A 24,891-nucleotide genomic window follows, 5' to 3' on the forward strand; every position below is an offset into this window, starting at 1 on the left:
GTCAGGCGTTGCTGACAGTTCCCAACACAAAAGCCTATTAAATCCCTCAGCTAATTACATATCACCACAAATTTAGTGTAAGAGTAGCTCAAATGTTAAACAGTTGGGCATCTAAACACACAGGCACCAAAATCAGTAATGCATCTGGGTTTAGTGTTATACACCAGTAAAGTTAAAGCTTCAATACGATCTGCAGATACCTTTAATAATGAACAGAAACATTTTCTAATTCAAGACCTACACAAAACACATTAAACACTAAAATATAAACTAACAGTTTTTTAATTTCTAATTCCAAAGCCTGGAAGTCAAACACAGGACTTACCTCACCTCAGCTAGAGCAGTATATAACAGCATATAACAGAAGCTGCTTTTTCAGGTGGGGTCTCTCAGCTTTCCCCACAGCACATCCAGGTAACACTTTGCAAATATCTGGCTCCTATCTCAACTGAAATATTACTATTTTTAAGAAATATGTTTGTATGTGTATATAAAAACATACAGAGAGAGAAAAAGAACTCGCATGTATCATGCATCAAAGAAAGTGAAATAGCTGCTGCGGGAATGAGAAAAACAGTCCCCATCCCTCCTCCCAAATGAAGAAATTTTAAATTCCTATGCTAGGAAAAATAAACTAAAAGGCCAAACCTCTGTGCATCAAGCAGAACCTTCTGCAAAAGATTTCTGTAGCAGAGTACCTGTTTTTCCTCTGCATGCTTTCCCAAGCACAGGTTAACAAACATCAGCAAAGAATACTTCAGCTCCATAGTCACAGTTTTTTCAGTCAGTATCCAGATAGTCTCACAACATATTCCCAAATCAAGGAAGGTTGAGACTCTTCTCTTGCCCTTACCTATGCTTTTCTCTCATACAAACTGTGAACACTGCTCAAAGATAATCACATCTTTGACAACATTTATAGCAGAATTACTAAAATATTGAGAGTGGAGACTCTGGATGACTGATATTTCAGGATTAGGTATTTCATAACAAGTATCTCCTCAGGGTGGCAGTACGTTTTGTCCCTTGCTTGGCCAGCCAGTGGATTAGGGAGAAAATTTCTCCTGCAGATCACTGTACACTTTAGAAAGACAACGCATACACTGCTTGCACGTTACTTACTGATAAACACACATGGTGGTAACTGGAAACAAGCATGGGTTCAGGCACAAAATCCACTACCCTCGCTAACAAAAGAATGAAGAAAACTATGTTTTACATGCCCATCTCAGAGAAGCAGTAAACAGTCTTTATAAGAGTCATTAAGCAGAAGTAGAGGGCTGGGAATGCTGAGCAACCGCATGAGGCTATTTACCTGTTTCAGTGTCTCCGCGGGGTGCACGACAATAACAGCAGTCCATGAAGATAACGTAGTTTAACACATTGAAGAACAGACCTGAAACCCCAATAATGAGGACGAGCAGTACTTTCTCAGTCTTCTGAGGATTGATAAACCTCTTGATAGCCTCAACGAAGATGCTGAACATCAGAGCAGTGGCAAAAACAGAGTTGCCAAAAGCTCCCAGCACGTCTGCTCGGCTGAAGCCGTAAGTGCTGGCCTTGTGCCACTTGATGCGACTGAACCTGACGCCGAACAAACCGATGATCATGGAGATCAAGTGAGAGAGAACAGCAAAGGCATCTGAGGCTAAGGAAAGAGAATTGCCCACGTAGGCTACGGAGATCTCAACAGCAAAAATGACAAGGCTCAGCACACACATGGCAATGAGCCTCATGCTCCGGCCCGAGTAGCGTCCCATTTCTGCTGCTCTCTTCCCCTCACTCCCAGCTTCAGCAAGACAGAGCTGCGTGAGGAGCAACTCACTGCCTGTGATTCTGCCCTTTATCTGTCAGTGCTGCTCACATGTGGGAGCCACTTTTATAGGAAGCAGTAAAACAATAAATCAGTTTAAAGGGCAGTTTAGCAAGATTTGTCATGTGAAGGCAGCCTGAGGGCTCCAGTCCTGCAGGTGTTCCGCCCTCAGGAGGCTTTTTTTCCTACAAAACCAAAAATGAGCCAAGGGAGACTACTGGGAGCACCAGCGCTTGCTACTCTACTCAGTGGCAGTGTCCTAAAAAACTGAATAAGGCCGAGAGCATAAGAAGGTGGCTCAGAATTTTAAGTGGTTAGACAAGGCCTCTCTTTCGCACAAAACTCTCATGTTTGTTTCTGCCATTTCTGTTGGCAGTAATTTTAATACTGAAAAAATCTTACTACATACCTGTGGAAGAAGACATTTTAAATCCATGTTGGGTGGACATTATTTGTAAGAACATGCTAAACCTGTGAGAGTCACTGAAGATGTCGTACATAGAGCAAGCTTCAAAGACAACTGAATTCATCTTTCATTTTAGCAACCTAGTACAACAACTATTCAACTTCTTGTTCTTTTGTCATGTTTTAACATTGCCCATGGAAATGGAGAAAATTTGGAGGCCATTTTCTAAACAAACAGCCAGTACACATGGAAGCTGAGGCTTAACAATAAACCACATTGTTTATTTCCCATTTAGAAAACCCTGCCTATCTCAAAATCCCAAAGTAAGCCTCATAGGCTTGCACGGAAAAGTCAGAGTTGGGGAAAGCACAACCAGAAACTAAGGGGGAAAAAAGAGCTGCTGAAGTCCTTGCTTGTACTTTGTGCCATTTCTGGAACAGAATAATATCCTGAAGCAGTAACATTTTTTGTCCCTCATTGTAGTGCCTCTTGAGCTCCCGATAGTTAACACACACTCAGAAACTGTGGTGAAGAAAATCTGTAGCACACTAGGCAATATGGGCCATAAGACCACGTGCCTTCCTGAAAAGTTTGTGCTCCAGCTTTTTGTTTAAAATGCCCATCTTTGTACATATATACACAGTTAGAACGGAAGAAAATTACATGCAGTACAGCCCTGGAGAGATAAGATAATAATACTGATAACCTGAGCTAAACCAACTGTCCCTGCTGACCTCAGACTTCCCAAGGTGAATTAACTTTACGTTAAAAACCTCAAACACCTACCCCCAATTTTCATCTGGATTTTGGCTCAGAGGGTTTCAACTGCCAAAATATTTATGTTTAAAGTCCAGTTTGTCAGAAGCCTTCACTGTCAATATATGTAATTTTTTAACATTTGGTCATTTGTCTACCGACACACTGCAGCTGCAACTTGGAGGTTTCCCTCCCTTTCATTTTAAGAATACCATTATTAACCCTGGAAGGGTGAATTAGTAGAACTAATTATAAAATTGAAAACTTGTATCTACTCCTCTTCCTCTTCATTGTCTCCCACCTGTGTTACTACTTCTATTCCAGCTATTTCTATGGTAGTTTTTTCCTTCTTGTATTAAAGTGATGTTTAACTATTTATTTTATTATCTTAACTAAAGAGCATGAAAAGTGAGAATTTTTTTTCAAGTTATTTTCCTTTCAATGGGAACAGTTGAAGGTCAAAGTTCAGAGGTCTCAAAATTCCTGCCTTACACAAGGTTGAGATTACCAAAACAAGAGCTAAATGAAGCACTTCCTTTGCTCACCTGTGCTCTATTTTTCAACAAGGAGCTGCTAGCACCATGTTAAGGCAGTTCCCTTACATTCCCCCTTACTATTCAACCCAAATTTATCAATATACAAGAACTAAGGAACATCATGAAATTTGCAATTCTATTATAAACATAAAGCAGTATTATTTAATCAACAGTGGTGTATTATTCCAATTCATACGCCTATTTTTCTAACAGACAATCTATTAGGAGTCTGAAAGTTTTTTTCTATAATGCTTCACAGATAGCTCAGATTGTGCTTTTGTTGAAAGGATACTTGACATGAACATTATCTCTCCCAGGCAAACATTAGCCTCCCTGTGGAAGATAATCACAGGGAGATCTGCACTTGAGTCATCCACATTTCAGACACTTACTATGGCCAGGAAGAAACATGTTTGGGAAAAGTAAGGGAAAAACAAAAGAAAAAGCAAAGGCTGGCCTTCCGTGAAATCTCTGGCTTCAAACCAACCCATCTGTAGGTTCAGAGCAACTCATTTCTAAGAACAGTGTGTCAACATGTTTACTCGTGAATTTGATCAACTGGTTGAAGGCTGGCTGTTTGTTCAAACCGATAAGGCTGCAGCACTGTTAGAGGCTGCATTTAGTTTTGCCTTTCCTTTGTTCTGAGCTTTAACAGCTTCCACTCATTTTAAAAATATGAGTGTTGTAGAGCATTTCAATGGGAGCTGAAAGAGCTCCTCTACTCTTAAAAGTCTGGTTTGCTCTGTCAAAAAATCTTGGCACACTCCTGTCTCTTACACCTGCGGACATTGAAGCTGTTGGTTGCTGCCTTTCCCCTTTCCCAGCACCAGAGAGCTGCCATGGCAATCCCTCTAAAGGCTACTCTTACCTGTCATTTCAGGCTGTGAAAACATCACTGTGGTGATGTCTGGGTATTCACCCACTTTCTCAAAGTACAATCCCAGTCAGCATTAGAGGCAGCATCCCAGGAGAGACCTCTACCAGAACAGAACAGACCTTTAGGGCCACTCCCCTGGTTTGTCAACTGAAACCAAAGATGAATGCATGCACTGATTTTAAGATGCAACTGAAGCAAACTCTTCAGGACTAACCATCACACAATGAATATTACAGAGAATTTCTAAGTGTTCAAGCACTCTGACCAAGCTGATCTGAAATATTTAACCATTTTTGTACTTCTCTGTGGGAAAATTGGGATATTATCACAAGGTGCATGATGCTAAACTACACAGGCCACTGGTTCAAATTTAATATTCAAAATTTCGACCAGGAAGGCTGACCACAGGAATCCGGGCAAAAGCAAATATTTTGCATGCTTTTGACAAGCAGAGAGGGATGAAGATGTGGGAATAGCATTTTGTAAGCCTCCCGTATGCTTCAGTCTATGGCTACTACATAAAAGTAGGGGTTTTGAACAGGCAGCCACCGAGTATTGTCCCAGTAAGAACTGGGGGAGGATCTTACTAGTCCAACTTTTTAATTGCCAGTTTTTTACTCAACAATTTTCAGGGAAAGGGGTTTATATAGACAGCCTTAAAACCATACAGGAGAAAAAAACTAATACATTATGCACGTGTCTTCCAAAATTATTTTGTGCCAGGGCTATCTTTTTTTTTTTAAAGCCAATCTTGTGCCCAAAGTGGAAGCAATGTTATTTTTAAAATAATTTCATAACTCTGTGACATCCAGCCTCCTCTGCTAAAGCAACACTTAGCAAGTACAGGAAAAGCAAAAAAGATTTTATGAAATATGCTGTAGATACAACCACAGCCTAAAATATTTAGCATGGAAAATATCCCTCTTTGCATTACCTCTGCCTTTGCATTGCTCATTGCAGTGTCACTCTCAGACAGCTATAAAGGCCAGTTTATAAAATAAGAGAAACAGGCTTTGCAAAATAACCGGAAGAAATGGCATCCACCTGCATCTTGCTAATAATGTGGCATTTAATCTAAGAAAGCCTTTCAAACTTGTTTTACAATGGGGTGAAAATTTGGGAGGTGATTCTCCCCTCTATCTCTGCTCTTATGAGATCCCACCTGGAGTACTGCATCCAGCTCTGGGGTCCCCAACACAAGACAGACATGGACCTGCTGGAGAAAGTCCAGAGAAGGCCACAAAAATGCTCAGAGGGCTGAAGTACCTCTCCTGTGAGGACAGGCTGAGAGAATTGGGGCTGTTCAGCTTGGAGAAGACAAGTCTTCAGATAGACCTCAAAGTATCTTTCAGTACCCCAAGGGAGCCTACAACGAAGCTGGAGAGGGACATTTTACATGAGCAGGTAGTGATAGGACGAGAGGGAATGGCTTTAAACTGAAAGAGGGTAGGTTCAGATGAGATATTAGGAAGAAATTCTTTACTATGAAGGTGGTGAGGCACTGGAACAGGTTGCCCAGAGAAGTTCTGGACTCCCCATTCCCAGAGGTGTTCAAGACCAGGCTTGGATGGGGTTCTGAGTAACCTGGTCTAATGGAAGGTGTCCCCACCCAGGGCAGGTGGGTTAGAACTACATGTTTTTTAAGGTCCCTTCCAACCCAAACCATTCTATGTTTCTATGAAAATATTCCTTGAAACACCTGAGTCCAGAGGGAGTTTGCAAAAAGAGTAGTATTTACCATGCCTACAGGTTAGCAGCAAGTCTCTACTGAAAATTGAAAGATTTGAAGGCAAAACTAAAAGGAGATGTTTTCTCTATAAAGTAGATGTCAGCATGCTAAACTGAACTGTAGTGTTTATGACATTCTCTCCAATCTTTCAGAAATCTTCTCAATGCACAAGAAAACACATGCACCAAACCAGAAAAAAGACATGAGCAAAGGGTACCTGTTCCTCCCCCCTGAGCAACACAGCAAAAACCACCACAGCATATTACAGCTCACAATACATGTTTATTATTAGAGATGTTTACAGAAAAGTCTGTGAATTACTGCTAGCCTAAGATTGACAACTGGGGTGGGGGGTTATGGTTTATGGCTTTGTCTTTGAATTATGTAAAAAGTCACAAAACCGATTAAAGTTTAAGGGGCTATTTCAGTCTTATTAAAAAAAGTTCAATTCACAGATAAAGAGGAAGGTTCCTTCACTAATAATTTAGTAACTACGACCAAATAGGGTGTAAAACTTGGCAGGGTTTTTGCCGCACACACATCTTTCTCCACGCTGGAGTTCACGGAGAGGCTGGAAAGGTATGCAGAGGCTTTTTGCTCCCATGGAAGGGGCACCAGGCTCAAGATCTTGATCCCTGAAATAAAAGTATATTCATGAATAAATACTTTTATTAAAAAATAAAGGTGCAATAAGGTGTATCATACATAAAATCTTAAAATCACAGTAATTAATCTGAAAGTTCCAGAACCAAGGGAAGTAAATATAATGAATTATGCAGGACAGTAATAGTCAAAGCCGAGAACTGTATGTGTTACACCCAGAGGCACTTTGCATTCCTGTTTTATAATCAAAACATCCTGATTTTGATCTTGGTAGATACTTTCCAGTTCAGTTACACTTAGTTATATTTTACCTGGCAGTGGTCTTCTTGATCCAATCCTCGCACTCAACTTCCCCACAAAAAGGGATTTGTACAATCTGGAGGGAAGAGAGGAGGGGAGAAAAAAACCCCAACAGTTATACATCTAAAAAAATCATCTTTGTCTCTGGAAGATTCCTAAACCTTCAGATCTCATATGCACTCAAATTGGGAAAAGTTCCAATTGTTACAACTAAATTTTAATAGCTCTTTCTCATCAGAGAAACAGACAAGCACAGTCATCCCTCCTAGTTCAGCATGGAAAAACATACACAAACCCAAAGTAGCATTTAAATTTAAATCAATTTTTTTTTAACCCAATACATCTTCCTTCTGAGGAAAGTATAAACAGTTTTCTCCTGAAATGTTCCATTTCTTTCGGTTAGGAAAAGTTTCATATTTTCAAACTGCAGAACAAATGTTCGCTTACACACCTCAAGACAGTGCCATCCTAACAAAGTTTCCATTTTAATTCCATTACTATGAATTTTCATTTTTTCTGAGCAAGATAATTTTATATATATATATTTTAAGAAAACAGAATTGCCAACAGCACATTTTTCTTAGGAGTGTGGGGGTGGTTTCCTGCTATTTCCTTCAGTTAGCTTAACTGAGGAAAATCAGGAAAGTAAAGTTGAAAAGATAATGTTATACGCTCCTCTCAGTACTACTCTTAGCTATTGTAGCAAATCTCTTTTCCCAACCGTTATATTCAGTTTTACTGATTTTTTTTTTGTTTTCAATGGACTTTCAGAGAGAAAATTCAGTTTGCTACTAAGAAGTAGCATTATTGTTAAAAAGACACCTCCTACACACGTTTGAACACTCAAGTAATGCTGATAGCTGAGGGCAACACCAGCTACTAAATTCAGTCGTCAGGATCTCATTTTAATTCTATCCAAACTGTGAATAAGGTTTATTCCCTATGTCTTTCACCAAATTTACATTCTCACTGCAAAATTCTCAATTTGCCATTAACTGATGTATACACCTTTATTAGACTTCACTTTATAGCTTCCCTTTCTTGCAACTGAAAAAGGAACTATTACCACTCTACTACACTGTTCTTGCATTAATCTTTTGTTAGTGAAATGAAACTACTTAAATATCTGTGTAATTACCATTTGAGTTTCAATTGACTTTGCATGAAACTTAAAAGAACACAGAAACAGTCCTCATTTTTAAAGAGCTAAGAGTCTGCAATTCCACTAAGGGAAAAATAGCAACACGAATTAAACTGGGGCATGTCAACTTACAAATTTTCCTATTAAACAGTAGCTAGTGCTAAAAGAATGCTATAAATTTTGTTCATACAACATATATAGGTCGACAGTGAAACAAACATAAAATGACATATTTTTTCGATTTTCTTCAATTCAGATATGCTGATTACAATAAACTTGTATAACCCAAGGACCAAAATGGTCAAAGTATCCAACTTGGAAAGTAAAAATATTTTAAGACAGTCAATCATTGTTTCAGAGTGCTTGTTTAATTCAGAGACGAAAGACGTGATGGCACATCTCGAAATCATGACACGAGAGCAGTAGTACTAGCTAAACATCTCTGCAGAGCACAATTATTTGTTAAATAAAGACTAAAGACTTGTGTTTAGTTTTGTGGAGGAAAATAAGGCAGTACTACTGTTATAGCACCTGTGCACAGAATGACATTTAAGACTTCTATATCCTTGGCTTCATAAGCATGCTAAATCAGTCCCCCCTCTGAAGTTCATCATTATTCCTTTAAATCTTGTTCTAAATTGAATTTAAGTGCAATAGAAATGTAAGAAAATAGTGTGATGGAAGGTCAAGCCTAACCAGGAATAAATACTTGTGAATTCTTGGCACTCATGCATTTTTCATCAGACATTTTCGGAGTAGATCTAACTGGTAAACAAAACTCCCTTGATCTTGCTTTATAAAATACACGACCTTAATGACTTATGCTGGGGATCCTACCACTTGAACACTTTAAATACATCAACAATTTCACAAGTTGATCTGTGACAGAATTTCAGGGTTAAAAAATTCTGTCAGTGCATCCCTGAAAAAGAAACAGTAGCTCAATTCTGAAGACTTCATCTCTCATCTAAACTTCAACGCTTTCCCACAGATGTCTAGATCAGTAGAGCTCAACCACCCACATGATGGGTTATTCTCACTATCATCCCAAGGAGGTTTCTGACTTGCAGTAACTCTTAATGAACCCAATGGCTTCTACTCAGGGGTCATAAAGGTAAAACTTCTTTGACGTAAATAGATCGTACTTTAAACTCTTACTTGGACTTTATTATGAGACTTAATAAGTGTTTTGTCACTGTTGGCATTAGAATAATGACAGTAAGGTTATTGTAACCCAAATAAAATGTCTACATCAATCCCTCTGAAAAGCATATTCTAATAAAAACATCACATTTTATATGCAAATTACCAAACTGCAGCATTGTAAGTCACTTCAAGACCCCCTGTCACCTCTGGCACAGGACTACATTTTGAACGGTGGTAACGCGAACACTGTATTCAGTTAATACCATATTTTAGCAAGAGAAGAAAGCAGCATGTATCACAAATTTTGGGAAAGGTAATTCATTTTTGTGCAGCTTTACAGGAGAGGCTTCACCCGCTTGTAAGGGGGAAGTCCCATAAAAACGACAGTAGCATTTATATATAATCTTTGAAATTTCTAGCCCCTGATTATTTGTAAGGGATACAAAGTGTGTGGAGGCACAGGATTAAAAGTAGTAGATTTCCTTACCTTTCCTGAATCAAGCTCTTTTTGAAAGTCCTCCATATTATTGGCCACCACCATATGACTTTTTAGGTCCTCAGACGCTCTAAGAAAAGGCAAAAAAAATTCAGTCAGGGCAGATTCATGCAAATAACGTCACTGGCCAAATTAAGTTTTCAGAGTCAGTCAAAAGAAAAAGTTACAAGAACAGTTATAGATTCATCAGTCTTCCTAATCAGTTTATGTCTTTCTACTGCTTCCCGAAGTGCTAAAATTTTGATTAATTGTTGATGGATTATTCTCCAAGCTGCTGCACTTTTCACCGTGTTAATTCACACTGCTGTGCATGTCAGTTCAACACTAACCAGATGTAGATAGAAATAAACATTACAGAGGTACACTTTTCTTTTTAAATTATGTTCTAAATCTAAATCACTAAATGCTTTTTAACTAGGTAAAAATATTCTGCTTGTAAACAACTTTGATAACCACAGAAGAAAATGGAAAAACTCATCTGCCACAGTGCTGTATTAGCATCCTGTTCTTTCCAGTGCAGCTAGGAACAACAATTTGCAGAGACAGACATGTGAGGGATTCTGGCATAGGCAGCAAGGGCAAATAACAGTTCCAAAAGCATTTGATTGCTTACAAGAAAACAACCCTATGGAAGTAAATAGGGTCTTAAAATACACTTCTGAACACAGAACTTCAACTACTGAAGTTTCTTGGACACTACCATGAATGGTGGCTCCATTACTTCGCTGGGCATCCTGTTCCAAAGCTTGACCACCCTTTCAGTGAAGAAACTTTCCCAACATGCAATCTAAACCTCCTCCAGTTCAACTTGAGACCATTTCCTCTTATCCTATCACTTGTTACCTGGTAGAAGAGACTGACCCACACCCAGCTACAACCTCCTTTCAGGGAGTTGTAGAGAGTGATAAGGTATCCCCCAAACCTCCTTTTCTCCAGGCTGAACACCTGCAGCTCCCTCAGCTGCCCCTCATAAGACTTGTACTCCAGACACTTCATTGGGACAATACTGTTCCATGAACTATTCATGGTGTATGTGTTTATTAATACTTCACATGAATTCACAGAAGTATTTTTTAAAATAAGTTCACGAGAACAACAGGAAACTTCTATCACTGTATGTGAAGAAGTTTAAGAGGCAGAAAAATTATATATTACAAACAGAAAGACGTGCCTAACCTGCCTGTCTTCACAGATAAACCAATAACATGAGAAATTCTTCTGATAGGTAAAGTGCATCTGTGATTAGCACAGCCATTCACTGTACCTCTCAATTTACCTGCTGTAAAGGTTAGCATGAATCTCCTCCAAAATCTGCTTCAGTTTATCTTCTGCTTCATGTTCAGATAAGGTCAGCTTCTGTCCTGTGTCTCTTCTAACAGCTACAAACTGTTGGCTCTTCATGTCTCGTGGTCCCACTTCAACCCTGACTGGAACACCCTTCATGAAAACAAAATTAGAAGTTATGATGAAGAACTGATTTTCAGAAGAGTTCATTTTCTCTCTCTCTCTCTCTCTCTCTCTGCGCAGGTAATTTTTTGTTTGTTTTTTTTAAGTCCAGTATTAACACGGAATCACTTTACACATTTAAGTTTCTTTGGAAAAAAAAATAAATTACCATATATTCCACAGCTTTTATGTATTTTTCTCTTTCCCATCCAAACTCTCTTCACTTGTGCATTACCTTGCTTCACTGGCTTCGAGACTGCATTCATGTCCACATTAAGGTAATATTGAAACACAACTGATGCTACCCTAAGATAGCTATCCCAGATATTGCAAATCAGGTTTATGAAGTCTGAACTATTAAGACTTTTATAGTAATTATGTTCTTGCTCATCCAGTAATACATTTTAATTCTGTTTTCACAGACCACTTTCAACTGTATTAACAGCAAATAGCAATAGCCCTAATATCAACATTAATTGCATAGAACATTTGACTACAAACAAAGCTTTTATGCTTCATAAACTTTGGTGATAGAACCACGTAACTTCTCATCTCCCATATACCATCAGATAAAAAGAGTCCCCATTTTACTAATCAGTAAAGAGTCCACTGAGTATAACTTACTTTCTCTACACATCCTAACATGTATTGCAATCTGTACGCATTTCTTCACAGAAAACAAAGAAAGTAAATGCAAACGCATTTTGGGGGATTCTTCCCCACCCAGGGAAAATTGAATCAGTAAACTTATAAGCTAAAACCATTCAAGAGGTGAACAGGAGAATCAAAACATGTAGCCAAGCTTTCTGTGTGTGCTCTGCATTTGCTTCAAGTTCACAGCTTCCAAATAATTCCCTATACTTCCCCTGCCCTCCCACCTTATTTATGTTAAAAAGGTGAATAATGTAGTAAAATCTATTTGAAGGGTGAGATATCTACTCCTACTACAAAGCTACATAATAAGCTATTCAGAACTGTTATTAAACAGCAATTTAAACAGAACATTCTAAATTATGACACACAAAAATCTGTCTCCATAATTAAAACTTACAGGAAAGTATTTGGTACTTTCAATTGTAATACTACCTTCCAGTGAAAGAAGAATGCCTAATGATCTCTCAGGAAAATTTCCAAAGAAAGCAACAGAACTAATACCAGACATTATAAACGAAGTACCAATAACTTGGTTCTTTTAGGAAGTAACATAAGAAATCTGCTAAGCTGAAAAGTACATAAGGGAAAATATTCTCCAGTTAATTCCTGTACTTTTTATTCCGGCACCTTTGTATTTTTTACCTTATGAAATTCCTTAGACACTCAATAAAATGAGTGTACTGTGCCTGCAATGAGCCTGAAGATGCAGTTTATGTATCATGTTGGACACATTAGTAGCTTTTATAAAAAACATCAAGTTTGCCCCATGCTGTGCCTCTTTGATAAACCTACTTTAATTTATAAAGTCTTCCAACATGGATTCATGGTATTAGAAATCCCTTTCAGAAAAAAAAAAAAAGCTACACAAAGAAAAGAAGACTTGGACAAAATGGGAACTTTGAACAACTTGGTTAGCTTCTATCCTCCTACACTGACAATTAATATCGAAACTAACTTTAAATTCAGAACAAAAATACAATGTCCCATAACATCACAACACATAATTCAATTTCTAATTACCATTACTACCACTGTTTCATTCTGCTCACTAATTTTGTTTTATAAAAGCCTCTTATATTTGAAGAAGCAGAACTTTTCCCCTCAACTGCTATATGAGGGGAACACAGTAATTTTGAAAAAAAAAATTGCTCCTTTCTTTGCGATGCTGTCCAGGTCTGTCTTCTCTGCTCCACTGTGTGCACAGACAGCACTGTCGTAAGCCTGGAGGCACTTAAGCACTAGTATAAATTTTTAAACATGTAAATAATTTATAATATTAATTTACTGACATGTAAATCCTCACAAACAGAACAAGTCTCAGAGAATATATTTTCTTCATTTATTAATGAAAGTGATCACTGATAATCAGGCAGCAATTCTTCATTTAGAGAAAATATTTGCCTACAGAATACAAGGCACATGTAACATATCTCGTACATATTCCCCACACGTAGGCTTCAAAACACCTCCTGGAAAGAAATGTACCTTAAGTTCCCAGTGGTTGAATTTCCAGCCAGGTGAGTAGTTGTCTCGTAAATCAGCCCGGACACGGATTTTAACACTAAGCAACCTACTACAATATTCATTACATTTCTTCAACAGAGCCCCTCTGTCCTCTTCAGAAAGGGAATTTGTGATGCCACAGGGAATAATTACAACCTGCAATAAAACATGACATGTACTTTACTTTATAAAAAAATTAGCTCCTAGTTATTATAAAAACTTAAAACCAATATTGTGGCCCTATATTCCAGTAATTTCCTTCGAGTTCTCAGAAATAAAGGATGCATTTCCCTTTTCATACAAACAATACAGATAACATTATTTTAAATGGATGGACTATCAAAGGGGACTTGTTCCCTGCAAGTTCCCTGATGATTTGTATTAAACTTTATACAGCACAATCTGTAATCAGCTCCTATCCCATGTTAAGTCTTCCAGCTGCCCAATATGAAATGCTCCTGAATTATAAGACAAGAAAGGAAACAAAATGGTAGTTGAAGGCATTTTTACACACCTGAATACAGGCTACACGAGGTGGGAGTACCAATCCCATGTTATCTCCATGGATCATTGTCATTACACCGATAGTTCGAGTTGTAAGGCCCCAGGAATTCTGATAAGCAAACTGTTTTTCTCCTGGTTTCTTGGGATCTTCAAATACAATTTCAAACATCTTTGAGAAATTCTGCCCTAGATGATGTGATGTTGCTCCCTGAAATAGATGCACACAGAAAATTCTACTCAATGGAAAGTTAAGTCTATCAAGCATCGGTTTAAATCTTTCACCTTACTGTATTCATTGAAAAAAAATTATTTTAATAGATAAATACCTGGATAGCTCTTCCACTGGCAGATATAAATGCCTCTAAAGTGGTTGTATAATCACCCCCAGCAAATTTCTCCTTCTCTGTCTTCCTTCCTTTCACAACAGGTATTGCTAGGAGATCTTCATACACTTGGGCATACAGATCAAGTATCTGCAACACCTATGATGAATGTACTCTCTTAAGAATTACTCAGTATTTTGCATTTGTTACATCATGAAATAGTTTTACATGACAGAGTCTGAAATCTTAAAAATTTAACATTTTCTCAAGACTGTATTTAAAAACTAATCAATTACTTTAATATTTGGATGTTATTTTCTATGAATCAAATGGCAACAACTATAAGTCATGATAGAAAACAAGAAAAGTCACAGTAGAAATGCCAGTCCAATGGTTATACAGACTTCTAGTTTTCACCTAAGTCTGAATATCTGCTAAATAAAGATATATCGTGACACTCAATGGAACAGCTGTCTTGTGGGCAAAGAAAACGTTAAAACTTCCAGCACTTGACACGTGAACGCATCATTTAGATTTTTAAGAAAAATTTATTTTTAAGGAAAATAATTTTTAAGGAAAGTACTCTACATATCACTCTTCAAACTCCCCATATTGTTTGTAGAGACTAAAGTTTCAGACATGGGTTGCATTTGAGAAAAAAATGGGTTCAAGTATACTTTGCATTTTTCACAAGGGCTCCAAAGAAAAGAAGAGAGATTTGTATATGGTCACAGTAAAAGATCTGTTTGTGTTGCTAGGGAGTAACATAAATTCCTGAAAGCAAAAGCACCAGTGCCTTGTTTTTTACCTCCTCTGCTGCTTCTTCATATGTTGCAAATGCTGTATGACCCTCTTGCCAAAGGAACTCACGAGTGCGAAGGAAGGGTTGGGGATGTTTGAACTCCCAGCGCTGGAGGGGCAGAAATAAAAAAAATTGAACACTATGATTAACACTGAAGTGTCAAATTATTGTTAAAAATAATGATTATAAGCAAGTGCTAGAAAGTTCTCAATAAAGATAAAAAGTCAACTATTCACAGATTTCTACTTAATATAATAACAGTATACATTGATAAAGAATGTTTTATTAGAAACAGTGAGAATGTTTTATTAGAAACAGTGAGAAAAACAAATCATATAAAGCACATTAACACTTTTGTCTTGAAATATGGGCTGTGATCAGTATCACCATACCAAGTCCACATAAAATAATTCTCCTACAGTCTACTTATGATAACGTAATCATAATAATGATACCCAGGAATCGTGTACACACATACCACAACACTGCACCACTGATTCAGCTTGATAGGAAGATCCCTGTGTGACTGCACCCACTTGGCATAGGAAGGATACATGACTGTAAAAAGAAAGCAGTTTTGAGTCTCTGCACAACACAGACATTTATGTCAAACCTTTCCTTTTAATACATACAAACTTAACATTCTCTGCTCTTGAGAACTATGTTTTTATGTTTAATTTCCTTTAAAACACATTTTTTGTCCAAATACATAATATTTTCAAAGAAGTACTTTCGCTTCACCCTGAGTCTCTGCAAAATTGCTTCCTTGCTGCTGGTTAAAGTACAACCCCAAGCTTATTATTTAATGACACCAATTTTGAGTCACTGGCTTACAATATGTAAATACATCTGAGATCACAAACAGGAATTCACTGACCTCACGATTTCAGGATGCCTTACTAGACCTGACTCAAGTAGGAAGTCATCCAGCCTCAGGTTTTAAAATGCTTCCTTAAATTACTCAGAGGACATTTCAGTAAAGGCTCGTTTCACAGCTACAGTCAAAATATATGCAAAACTGGAGAGAATTATCAGTTGAAGAATTTTTCTTACAAACACTCTAAACCAAAAAATTAAATACGTTTTTCAGACAAAGCAAGTCAGTCTCCAGAATATTAATGAAAAAAATTCCTAAACTGTGCATTTCCTTAAAAAGTCTATTTAAGGGAATGTATAGTTGTGAGAGTTCCTGTAAGCAGCAGGAAAATGAGGAAATTTTTATAAGGAGTTACAGAAAACATTCTAAAAAATGGGGTTTTTCACTTCTCAAAAGGGACTCTTGTCTATCAGCTACACCATACCTGTAACTGCTTTCTTTACAGCCAACTACAGGAAAAGAGGCCTACCTGTTTCACTAGTGGGACGTATAGCAATTGGTTCAGCCAGTTCTGTTTTCCCAGATCTTGTGACCCAAGCAACCTAAAAGAAAGAAAGAAAAAAACAAAAACAAGTTTGGTAAAAAAAAACAAACCAACCCAAACCCAACTTTCATATTCAGCTGCAGACTAGGTGGCTGGGTTTTCTTACAGTCAGATTAAAACAAATTTCTGAAGCATACCTCAGGAGCAAAGTCAGCAATATGAGACTTCTCTGTCTCTAAGGCAGCCTGGGACACAAACATGGGGAAGTAACAGTTTTCCACTCCAAGTTTCTTGATCTCTGCATCGAAGAAGTCTCTGATAGCTTCCCAAATAGCGTGAGCCCAAGGACGAAGAACATAACAGCCACTCACATCATAGTATTCAATCATCTCTGCTTTTGTGATCACCTTTCAAAAGATTATTTAGATACTGAAGTTTCAGTTTATACACAAAGAACACTCAGTAATTCAAGTGTGTGGCATGCAGTTTAAGAGAAGTCTGCTATTCAAAAGTATTTGTGCTCAGAAAGTGAGCAACTAAGATATACTTTAAGATGCTTGTATTATCTAGAGAAAGTTAATCAGGAACATTACGTTTAATAATAGATCTGAATAATGTAAACACTTAACTAAACCTGAATTTCTTGAATCCAAGTAAGAGACTAAAGCTAATTTCCAGGAACCAAAAAACTGCACTTCTGTAAGAAATGTCTCTAACTCATGTCTGAAGAGATTTTTATTCCTTATGCAAAAGTTATACTACTGAGAGACAATGTACAGACCACTGATACCTAGTTACAATTTCTCCTAAGTAGACTAATCTAAACTAATCATTTCTACTCTAGTTGTTTTGAATCTCACAAGCCAGAAAACTCATTCAGGATCAACAGATTCTAACTTTTACTATGCATCACCTTGAGCTGAAATAAAACTCCCAAGTCTGTGAAATTCCTATCACTTCACTGAAGTTTTACACTCTTAATGGGAAGAGGAATTCAGGTATGAATTAAGAAAGGCATATATATTTATTATATATATGGAGTGGGGCGGTTGACACTCTTCCTTTTTACAGCTTCCTCAATTTATTCAGCTCTTTAATCCAGGCACTTCTATTTAGACCATGATAGCAATGTAAGACATACAAAAGGGAAAGTACTTTGCTGTGTCTTAAAAAAGAAAAATCAACCAAAAACCATAACTATAAGATATAAATTCAAAACAGACTTTGATTTATAACAGAATGAAATAATTAAACTAATGTGCACTTACCTGAGAGAACCACTCTGAAAGGTTTTCTTCTTTTTTAACTTCTAGACCCAACCTATGGTATTAGAAAAGAATCAGATTTGTGCTGTACAGCATTTACCAGTGAAATTTATCCTAATCCTTTTTTTTGGGGGGGAGGCAGGTGTGGGGTGGAGGAGGGCCAGAAAAAGAGGGCCATGGACCAGAATATTTTAGTTTTACTTTATAAAGCTAACTTTTGGCTGGGAGGAATTGCTAGTGTTTCCTTACCTTGGCTAACAAGAATATTTAATAAAACCAGCTCCGTTTCTTTACTACTGTTTGAACCCTTCTAATTCTCACCATGGTTGTATCAAGGAATCTCACAATGATGCATTAAAAAAACCCAATCTCCTCCAGTAAGAACTTAAGACTAACCAGACCTGTGTGTAAGCTGTTTTACTCTTCATTTTAAAACTTCTTACCTAGTCAGTGGCTACAATTTCAGGAAGATATGCAACTTGAATTTACCATTCATGTGAATGTCAGTCACACTGTTCAAGACAGAAAACTGACCCTACCATCAAAATACAGATAACCAATAAAACTACAAGACTCTAAGGAAGGTTAAACTCACCAAACTCAAACTCAGGTAAAAGTAAAGTTTCAATATTTCTACAAACAGAGAAGTTTTAAGGGTGAAAAATATATTTGTCTGGTACAATTTCTATACAAAATAACCATGTCTCTGCCTCTAATATGTGATTTATGTAAACAGGAAATACATAGTGATACATAATACATGCTGTAGAAAGACCTCTAAACTTTCAGGATGAAAGCAGGAGAGGGAATGCACAGCAATCATCACTGAAAAGTTCCACCACCACCACCAGCAGTGCCTTGCTCTGGGTTGGGCTATACTTTTCAAGGTCCTGACAAAAAATATTCTGGAAACCCTGGTACAAGGGTTTGTGTTTTTTCACCAGGGATTATACTGAGCAAGACACAGCAGCACATTTGTAGAAGCAAATAATGAAGCAAACCAAGTTCTCAACGACAGTAACAGTACAGGATGCTGAGGCACACCTGACACTAAATAAACTTTGGTAACTTGCTTTTGGCTTGATCCTAACTACGAACACAGTTATTTTGCAGATGTTCACATTTTTCAGTGAAATGAGACACTTGTGAAACTCTAAATGTGAACAGAGGTAAACAGTTGAAGTTTCTATCAAATAAGATTTAAGACTGCATCTTTACCTTGTTTGTTTCTTGGGGCCTTGACCCTCTCCTGATCCATCTGAGGAACGCTCATTACCACTCTGTCCTTGTAAAGGTTCTTTTTTAGGGCCATCATTTTGCTTCTGTTGCTTACTCTGCTTTTCAGACTTGTTCTCTTTCTCTTTCTTCTTCTTGTCTTTGTCATCTACACCACTAGCAGAAACTGGTTTATAGTCAACTCCTGCAACAGACTTATACTGGGCCTTCAACTGAAGAAGTTCCTTAACAGCTACATCTATCTTTTCCTTGCAGAGGAAAAAAAACCGAAAAAAAAAGAAATTTATAGAGAAATCACAGGAATAACATAGCCTACCAAAAAACCAAACTATATGTGGCATCATGGACATTTACAGAGTGTTGAGGTAAAAATCTGCAAAAGCCAGTACTTAACTTCCATGTGTTAACATTTTAAGGACTATATCTGAGAGGACTGATTTTTAAAGTATGTTTCAGATCTCATAATTCAAATGCTACCTATTCTAAATGTACATTTCTACTTCCCATAATCACGCTGAATTTCAAATACATTTTTAGATTCAAATACATATATTACATTTTTATATTACAGTATGTATGTTCTTACCTTATCTGCTTTTTCTGCTTTTAATTTCCTAACTTCATCTCCTTGAAGAGCTACTTTGCTAAACAGGGCTTTAGCTTCAGGAGTGTCTGGACCACTGGGTACTGTGTTTGGTGCCTGAGGCAAAGCCCCTTGAGCTGCTGGTGGATGTCCTGGCTTGTACTCCTGCCCAGTCTTTTCCTTGTAGTCAGCTTTTAGAGAGAGGAGGAGTTTTACTGCTTCATCTATTTGGTCCTATATGGGGGAGAAACAGCAAGATGTATTGGTGAGAATTAAAGAGAACTGACAAGAAGCACTGATTTTCAGGCTATGAAAATAAAATTTCCATCTAGCCATAAACAGTGTTTTATAATAAGTGGAGGACTCTTCCCCAAGTAACAGGAGTGTTTTTGAGAGCTGCCACATTGTACCAGAATATTCCCACAGCCCATACGGCCAGTATAACCTGTTAAAAATTGCAGCAGAACTTACATTAAAAATACAATAACCTCTTTCAGAAAAGATCTTTAAAAAAACAAAACAAAACCAAAACAAGACAACTAAACATCACTGATGATGTTCTGTCAAGTTTAGAACAGTCTTGCTATTGTTGCAGCACACTAGATACTTTTTTAGTCACTTGTCTCAAGTATAGTAAGAAAAAATAAAATACATTAAAAAGTTCTGCAAGGTTGGCATCTGCCATGCTTGTGCCTATTCCTCTAGACATGAGAGGTTAAGTTTGACCTTCTACACCTCAGAGTCAAGAAAGTATCCAACATCAGAATAGTCTTGTTTGGCCTTATCAGACCATGCATGACCTGGATACAGGGGAGTTTGAACATCACTTGGTGAAAGATTTCCCCCCAGTGGCAAAATGTGGTAAGAATTACAATTGCTTACTCTCACATTACTAATATACCTTGGAAGCTTTCTCTGCTTTGAGCCTGCGTACCACTTCCCCTTGTTGAGCTACATTATCATAAAGTGCTTTCCCATCCACTAAGCTACAGGTTGCCAAGTTACTGCAGCATACAGAAGATGGAAGTGCAGCAGAAGATATACAAGGAGGAGCTGAAGGTGGATTTCCAGGCTTGTACTCTTGACCTGTCTTTTGTTTATATTCTGCTTTTAGGCTTAAAAGAATTTTCACAGCCTCATCTATTTTTTCCTGAAGCAAGAAAGAAAAAACAGCAGTTGCAGATAAAGGTAGAAATAACAGAGATAACACAATAGCTGAGATAACACAACCTTTACCAGAATGGCACTAACACAGCTGTTGTAATAAAACTTCTAGAGCTATCTTGTTAGTATAAGTTGCCATTATTGAGTTTTGTGGTAAAACTTTTTATGCAGAACACCCACAAGTTGTACATCAAAGGACTGAATCAAGCAGTCTATGTAAGGGCTGATTTCTGTGCCCTTGAAAGCCTCCCATTTAGGTGGCTTAGACTCCTCCAGTTACAGCAGTCCATGAGTTGTACACTGGAGAACAGCAGCAAATACTCAGATTCTGAATAAAGAATGGTTCTTTGGTCACAATCAAATAAGTCCCTAATTTATTATCACCATTCTGGCTTTGAGTTACAGTCTTGTTTCAAGTTACTGCCTCTCTTCTGCTTCACTTATCATGTATCACTAAAAAAAGAAGTTACTTTGCACTATCACAGAACTCGTGCAGTCAGCCATATCATCAGCTCAGGAGAACTTGGGAAAGCACGGAACTTGTTTACATTTTGCTCCTGGAGTTTCACAAAACTTCCAATTAGGTTTTAGTCTAAACTGAAGATACTGTTGCATTCAGAAGTATCCACAGCTAGTACACCTTTGACGCTTTCTCCGATTTGAGCCTGCGGACCACTTCGCCTTGTTCAGCTACTTTGTTGTACAGAGACTTGCTGTCTACTGGACATGGGGATGGAAGAGTAGAAACAGGAGAAGACTGAGGAGGGACAAAGACCACAGGTGGGCTTCCAGGTTTGTACTCCTGGCCTGTCTGCTGTTTATATTCTGCCTTTAGGGATAAAAGGACTTCCACAGCAGCACCTATCTCATCCTGAAAGAGAAAGGAAGGGGCAGAAAGAGGGAGGAAGAAAGATATAGAGACATAAGACTCTCAAGTGTACCATAAAAACTTTCATGAAAAAACATGCAGTTTATGCACACCTATTCCATTTTCTTAACTATTTAGTAAAGTTGTTCAGAGAAGTTTTCCCTACTACTTTCCTATTTTAACAAAGTAATTCCCACTATGTGATATACAACTCTCACTGTCCTAAGTAAAATCATGGCAATAAATTAGCTTAGATCTTCCCATTTATTTAGATTTTATGGTGTCACCAAGACACTACTATTAACATTATTCAACCACCAGGCACAGTGTGTTATTTTTCTACCTTTTCTTGTTCTGCATTAGAAAGAATGGAAAGAACACAGCTAATAGGCTACATTTTCTATGCTCCATTCCAGAGAGGAAGATGTCTCAAAAATATCTGTAGTATTTGGACCTTTCCTTTCCTTTCTGATTTTGGGGCTTTGTTTTTATTAGGTCCAAATAGCAACAAGTCAATCCTATGAAGTCACACAATTTGACCGTATTGAGTTAAATAAACAAATAAATGTTGCAGGGCATTTTAACTCCAAGGACCAGATCTGGATACTTAATCAACTCATGCTGTGGGATGAATCCTGTCCACATTCCAGAACAGCAGTCTAAGAAATAGGGGAACTCACGTGTATCTTTATGAATATTAACACAAACTGTCATACACATCTAATTGAAGAAGTAAGTATTGGAAAACACGAGTCTTGACAGAACAGAGCCCAGTCCAAAAAATGATCACTATGAAAACCTGGATCCACAAGCACCTGTTCACCTCCACAGACAGAGAACAATGGGCTATGGAAACCCAGACCAAAAAAAAAAAAAGTCAGCCACCTTAGATGCTTTCTCAGCTTTCAGTTTTCGGACCACTTCTCCTTGTGCTGCTACTTTATCATACAGAGCTTTACTGTCCAGGGTACCAGAGGTCTCAAGCTTTGATGATTGTGCAGTTATGGATACTGGAGGATTTCCAGGCTTATACTCCTGGCCTGTCTTTTCTTTGTATTCTGCTTTCAAGGCCAGCAATTGTTTCACAGCTTTATCAATATCTTCCTTTGCTGCCTTCTTAGCTTTCAAGTCACGAACTATATCACCCTGTGCAGACACCCTGTTGTAAATGATCAGGTGACCTTCAGACACACTACAGGTTGGAGTAGAGGTGTGACCAACAAGTGGAGCAGATTTTCCTTTTACAGCTGAACTAGCCTTGAAAAAAAAAAGAAAAAGAAAGCCAAGTGTTCAGCATGATAATCTTGTACAGAAATAGATGTACAGTAATACATTTTATGGCACTTTTCTAAACCAAAAGTTTACCTCTTTCTTTGCAGTTTCAGCTTTGGCCTTCTCTTTTGACCCAGATGTTGGCATTTCCTTAGTGTGTCCATCAGGGATGTAAATCAAAATGCACGGAGCATCCTTACAGCTGTAAGGACTATAAAAGGATTTATAGAAAACACAACAATAAAGGAAATAAGAGGTACACATTAACCTTTATTGAAACAAATGTTCTACTCTTCCTAGAAGATGCTCATGCACAACTGTAAGTTTACCTTTGTACACAACTGTAGTTAGCCAAAGTTACATAATTGGCAATCTGCACTGATTCCTGTTATGTACAATTTTATAATATTAATATATATGCTTATGTTATTACCTGCAGTGTAGATGTTTGATAGTTTGCTAAAGAAGTGTACAATACTATGTGCATGCTCTAACTGGGAAAATGCCTGTTTTGTTCTGTAGCACTGTTCCTTAATTCCTGTACTTCAAATCACAAGGAAGTCAAAGTTAGGTGGGGTGCACCAAAAGTGCCATGTACTTGGCTTAAGACAGTTTGAAAAGGCAGGAACATACAAGCCAAAAGCCTGTCCACAGAAATACTCCACAGAAAGGTCATGGTGAAGGGGAAAATATTTGCAGACAACATTACTCTTGCCAATGTGTGTGTGAAAACACTAAAAAACAGCAAGTTAAAGCAAATTCTATGATGTCTGTTTAGGCCATTCTTAGGTAGCTTACCTCACTGGCTCATAGGGCTGATCACAAATAAAGAATCCTCTCCTCTGCAGTTGGATGATGTCTCCTTTTTTTAAGTCCCTAAGGCAAGGATCACCCAACATCAGTTCTTCTTGCTGTAAGTGTTAAAAGAAATCAGTCCATGTCTAACAGAGCACAAGAAACAGTAAAGCTGTAGAAGGATAGTAGTGATTTTCTCATTTTGGAAGTGTTGAAATGTTAGTTAACTCCAGGGGCAGCTGAACAAGTACTAGCAAGAAGATGCTAGAAGATACATCATAAGAATGTATCAAGACAAAAACTCAAACTATTGGTCCCAGAGGTGTGAAAGTCAGGTAACACTTGAGAAAATGCGAGTCAAATTTTAATTTTGAAATTATGAGAGGTTAAACATAAACTAGATACACCAGCACATGATTTACTTGCTTGACAAATTAATCTAACTAGAAACACTGAACGTTTAAAAAAAAAACCAAAAAGCCACCAAACACTAAGCTTCGTGGAATTAAGGGGACAGAAAGATAACTCACCTTGCTATTTCGGTTGATATATTGCTTAAAGTCTTCATCCTTGCCTAAAACTGGCTTAGTGATCAGATGCTCATAATTAACACAGACAGTTGGGATGAGGGGTGCACGTGGAGTTTCTGCTAACCAAGTGATCTTAGTTGTTTTTTTGAAGTCCTTATTATCCAAATTCAACTTGGCATTGATGGACACAATTTTTCCACTTGAATTTCTACAGGAAAACAGAAATAAGAGGAAAGCCTAAATGATCAGTTCTGATTCAATGCTACAGATTTCAGTGAACAGATTCACTGAAAAACAAGGTTCAGAGTTCATTTTTGAAGTGAGATGTTGAAAATGAAAGAGTGTATTCACTCCTGAAGTTTTCCTTTAGTTTTGTTTTCTTAAATATCAATATAGAGTGAAAAGCACGGGAAAAAATCTTTACATATTTATGTTCAATATCCCAACTCACCCCACTCTGCCACTGTCTCAACATAACCATTTCAAGGATGCTATGATGACATTAATGTCCCCGTCAGCACCTCAACAGTTCTGCAACTGACACTGACAGGTTTAGTTTCTTAGTATGCAAAGGAGGATTTGTTACAGGGTAAAAGTTGTTAAAATTCCAGATTTTTTTTTCTGTCTGAAAAAACTGTTTCACGGTGGAAATATTACCATGGAAATGAGAGGGACATGCAGTATCAGGGCTGACTGGTGATTTCATACTTGAATCTGTAGCAAAATACACCCTATGCTAAAATGCAGTTTTGTGGCATATTTCAAAGCAGAGATCTATATCA

The 24,891-nt window shown here is 37.6% G+C and overlaps 1 protein-coding gene across 7 annotated transcripts in view; it reads right to left on the reverse strand.

Moving 5' to 3' along the window:
• Window positions 1–6,379: 6,379 nt before the first annotated feature.
• The window catches only part of EPRS (glutamyl-prolyl-tRNA synthetase), a 39,684-nt gene continuing 21,172 nt past the window's right edge, over window positions 6,380–24,891 (reverse strand). For 3 of the 7 annotated variants that reach the window (XM_027681717.1, XM_027681716.1, XM_027681723.1), the window contains 20 exons: window positions 24,110–24,317; window positions 23,583–23,695; window positions 22,878–22,995; window positions 22,398–22,769; window positions 21,285–21,515; window positions 20,382–20,630; window positions 19,484–19,714; window positions 18,880–19,145; window positions 17,665–17,716; window positions 16,594–16,803; window positions 16,382–16,454; window positions 15,514–15,593; window positions 15,042–15,143; window positions 14,237–14,392; window positions 13,921–14,118; window positions 13,389–13,562; window positions 11,080–11,240; window positions 9,795–9,873; window positions 7,032–7,096; window positions 6,380–6,752 (listed from right to left, as the gene is read on the reverse strand). In XM_027681717.1, the coding sequence (XP_027537518.1) occupies window positions 6,602–6,752; window positions 7,032–7,096; window positions 9,795–9,873; window positions 11,080–11,240; window positions 13,389–13,562; window positions 13,921–14,118; window positions 14,237–14,392; window positions 15,042–15,143; window positions 15,514–15,593; window positions 16,382–16,454; window positions 16,594–16,803; window positions 17,665–17,716; window positions 18,880–19,145; window positions 19,484–19,714; window positions 20,382–20,630; window positions 21,285–21,515; window positions 22,398–22,769; window positions 22,878–22,995; window positions 23,583–23,695; window positions 24,110–24,317 (3,289 nt within the window). In that variant the 3' untranslated portion in view covers window positions 6,380–6,601. The remainder of the gene's footprint in view (window positions 6,753–7,031; window positions 7,097–9,794; window positions 9,874–11,079; window positions 11,241–13,388; window positions 13,563–13,920; window positions 14,119–14,236; window positions 14,393–15,041; window positions 15,144–15,513; window positions 15,594–16,381; window positions 16,455–16,593; window positions 16,804–17,664; window positions 17,717–18,879; window positions 19,146–19,483; window positions 19,715–20,381; window positions 20,631–21,284; window positions 21,516–22,397; window positions 22,770–22,877; window positions 22,996–23,582; window positions 23,696–24,109; window positions 24,318–24,891) is intronic. The other 4 variants (XM_027681720.1, XM_027681718.1, XM_027681722.1 and 1 more) reach the window with 2 other exon arrangements.

The sequence above is a fragment of the Neopelma chrysocephalum genome, unplaced genomic scaffold (genome assembly GCF_003984885.1).
Source record: "Neopelma chrysocephalum unplaced genomic scaffold, ASM398488v2 Primary Assembly neopelma1_61b, whole genome shotgun sequence".
In the NCBI taxonomy this organism is placed as follows: Eukaryota; Metazoa; Chordata; class Aves; order Passeriformes; family Pipridae; genus Neopelma; species Neopelma chrysocephalum.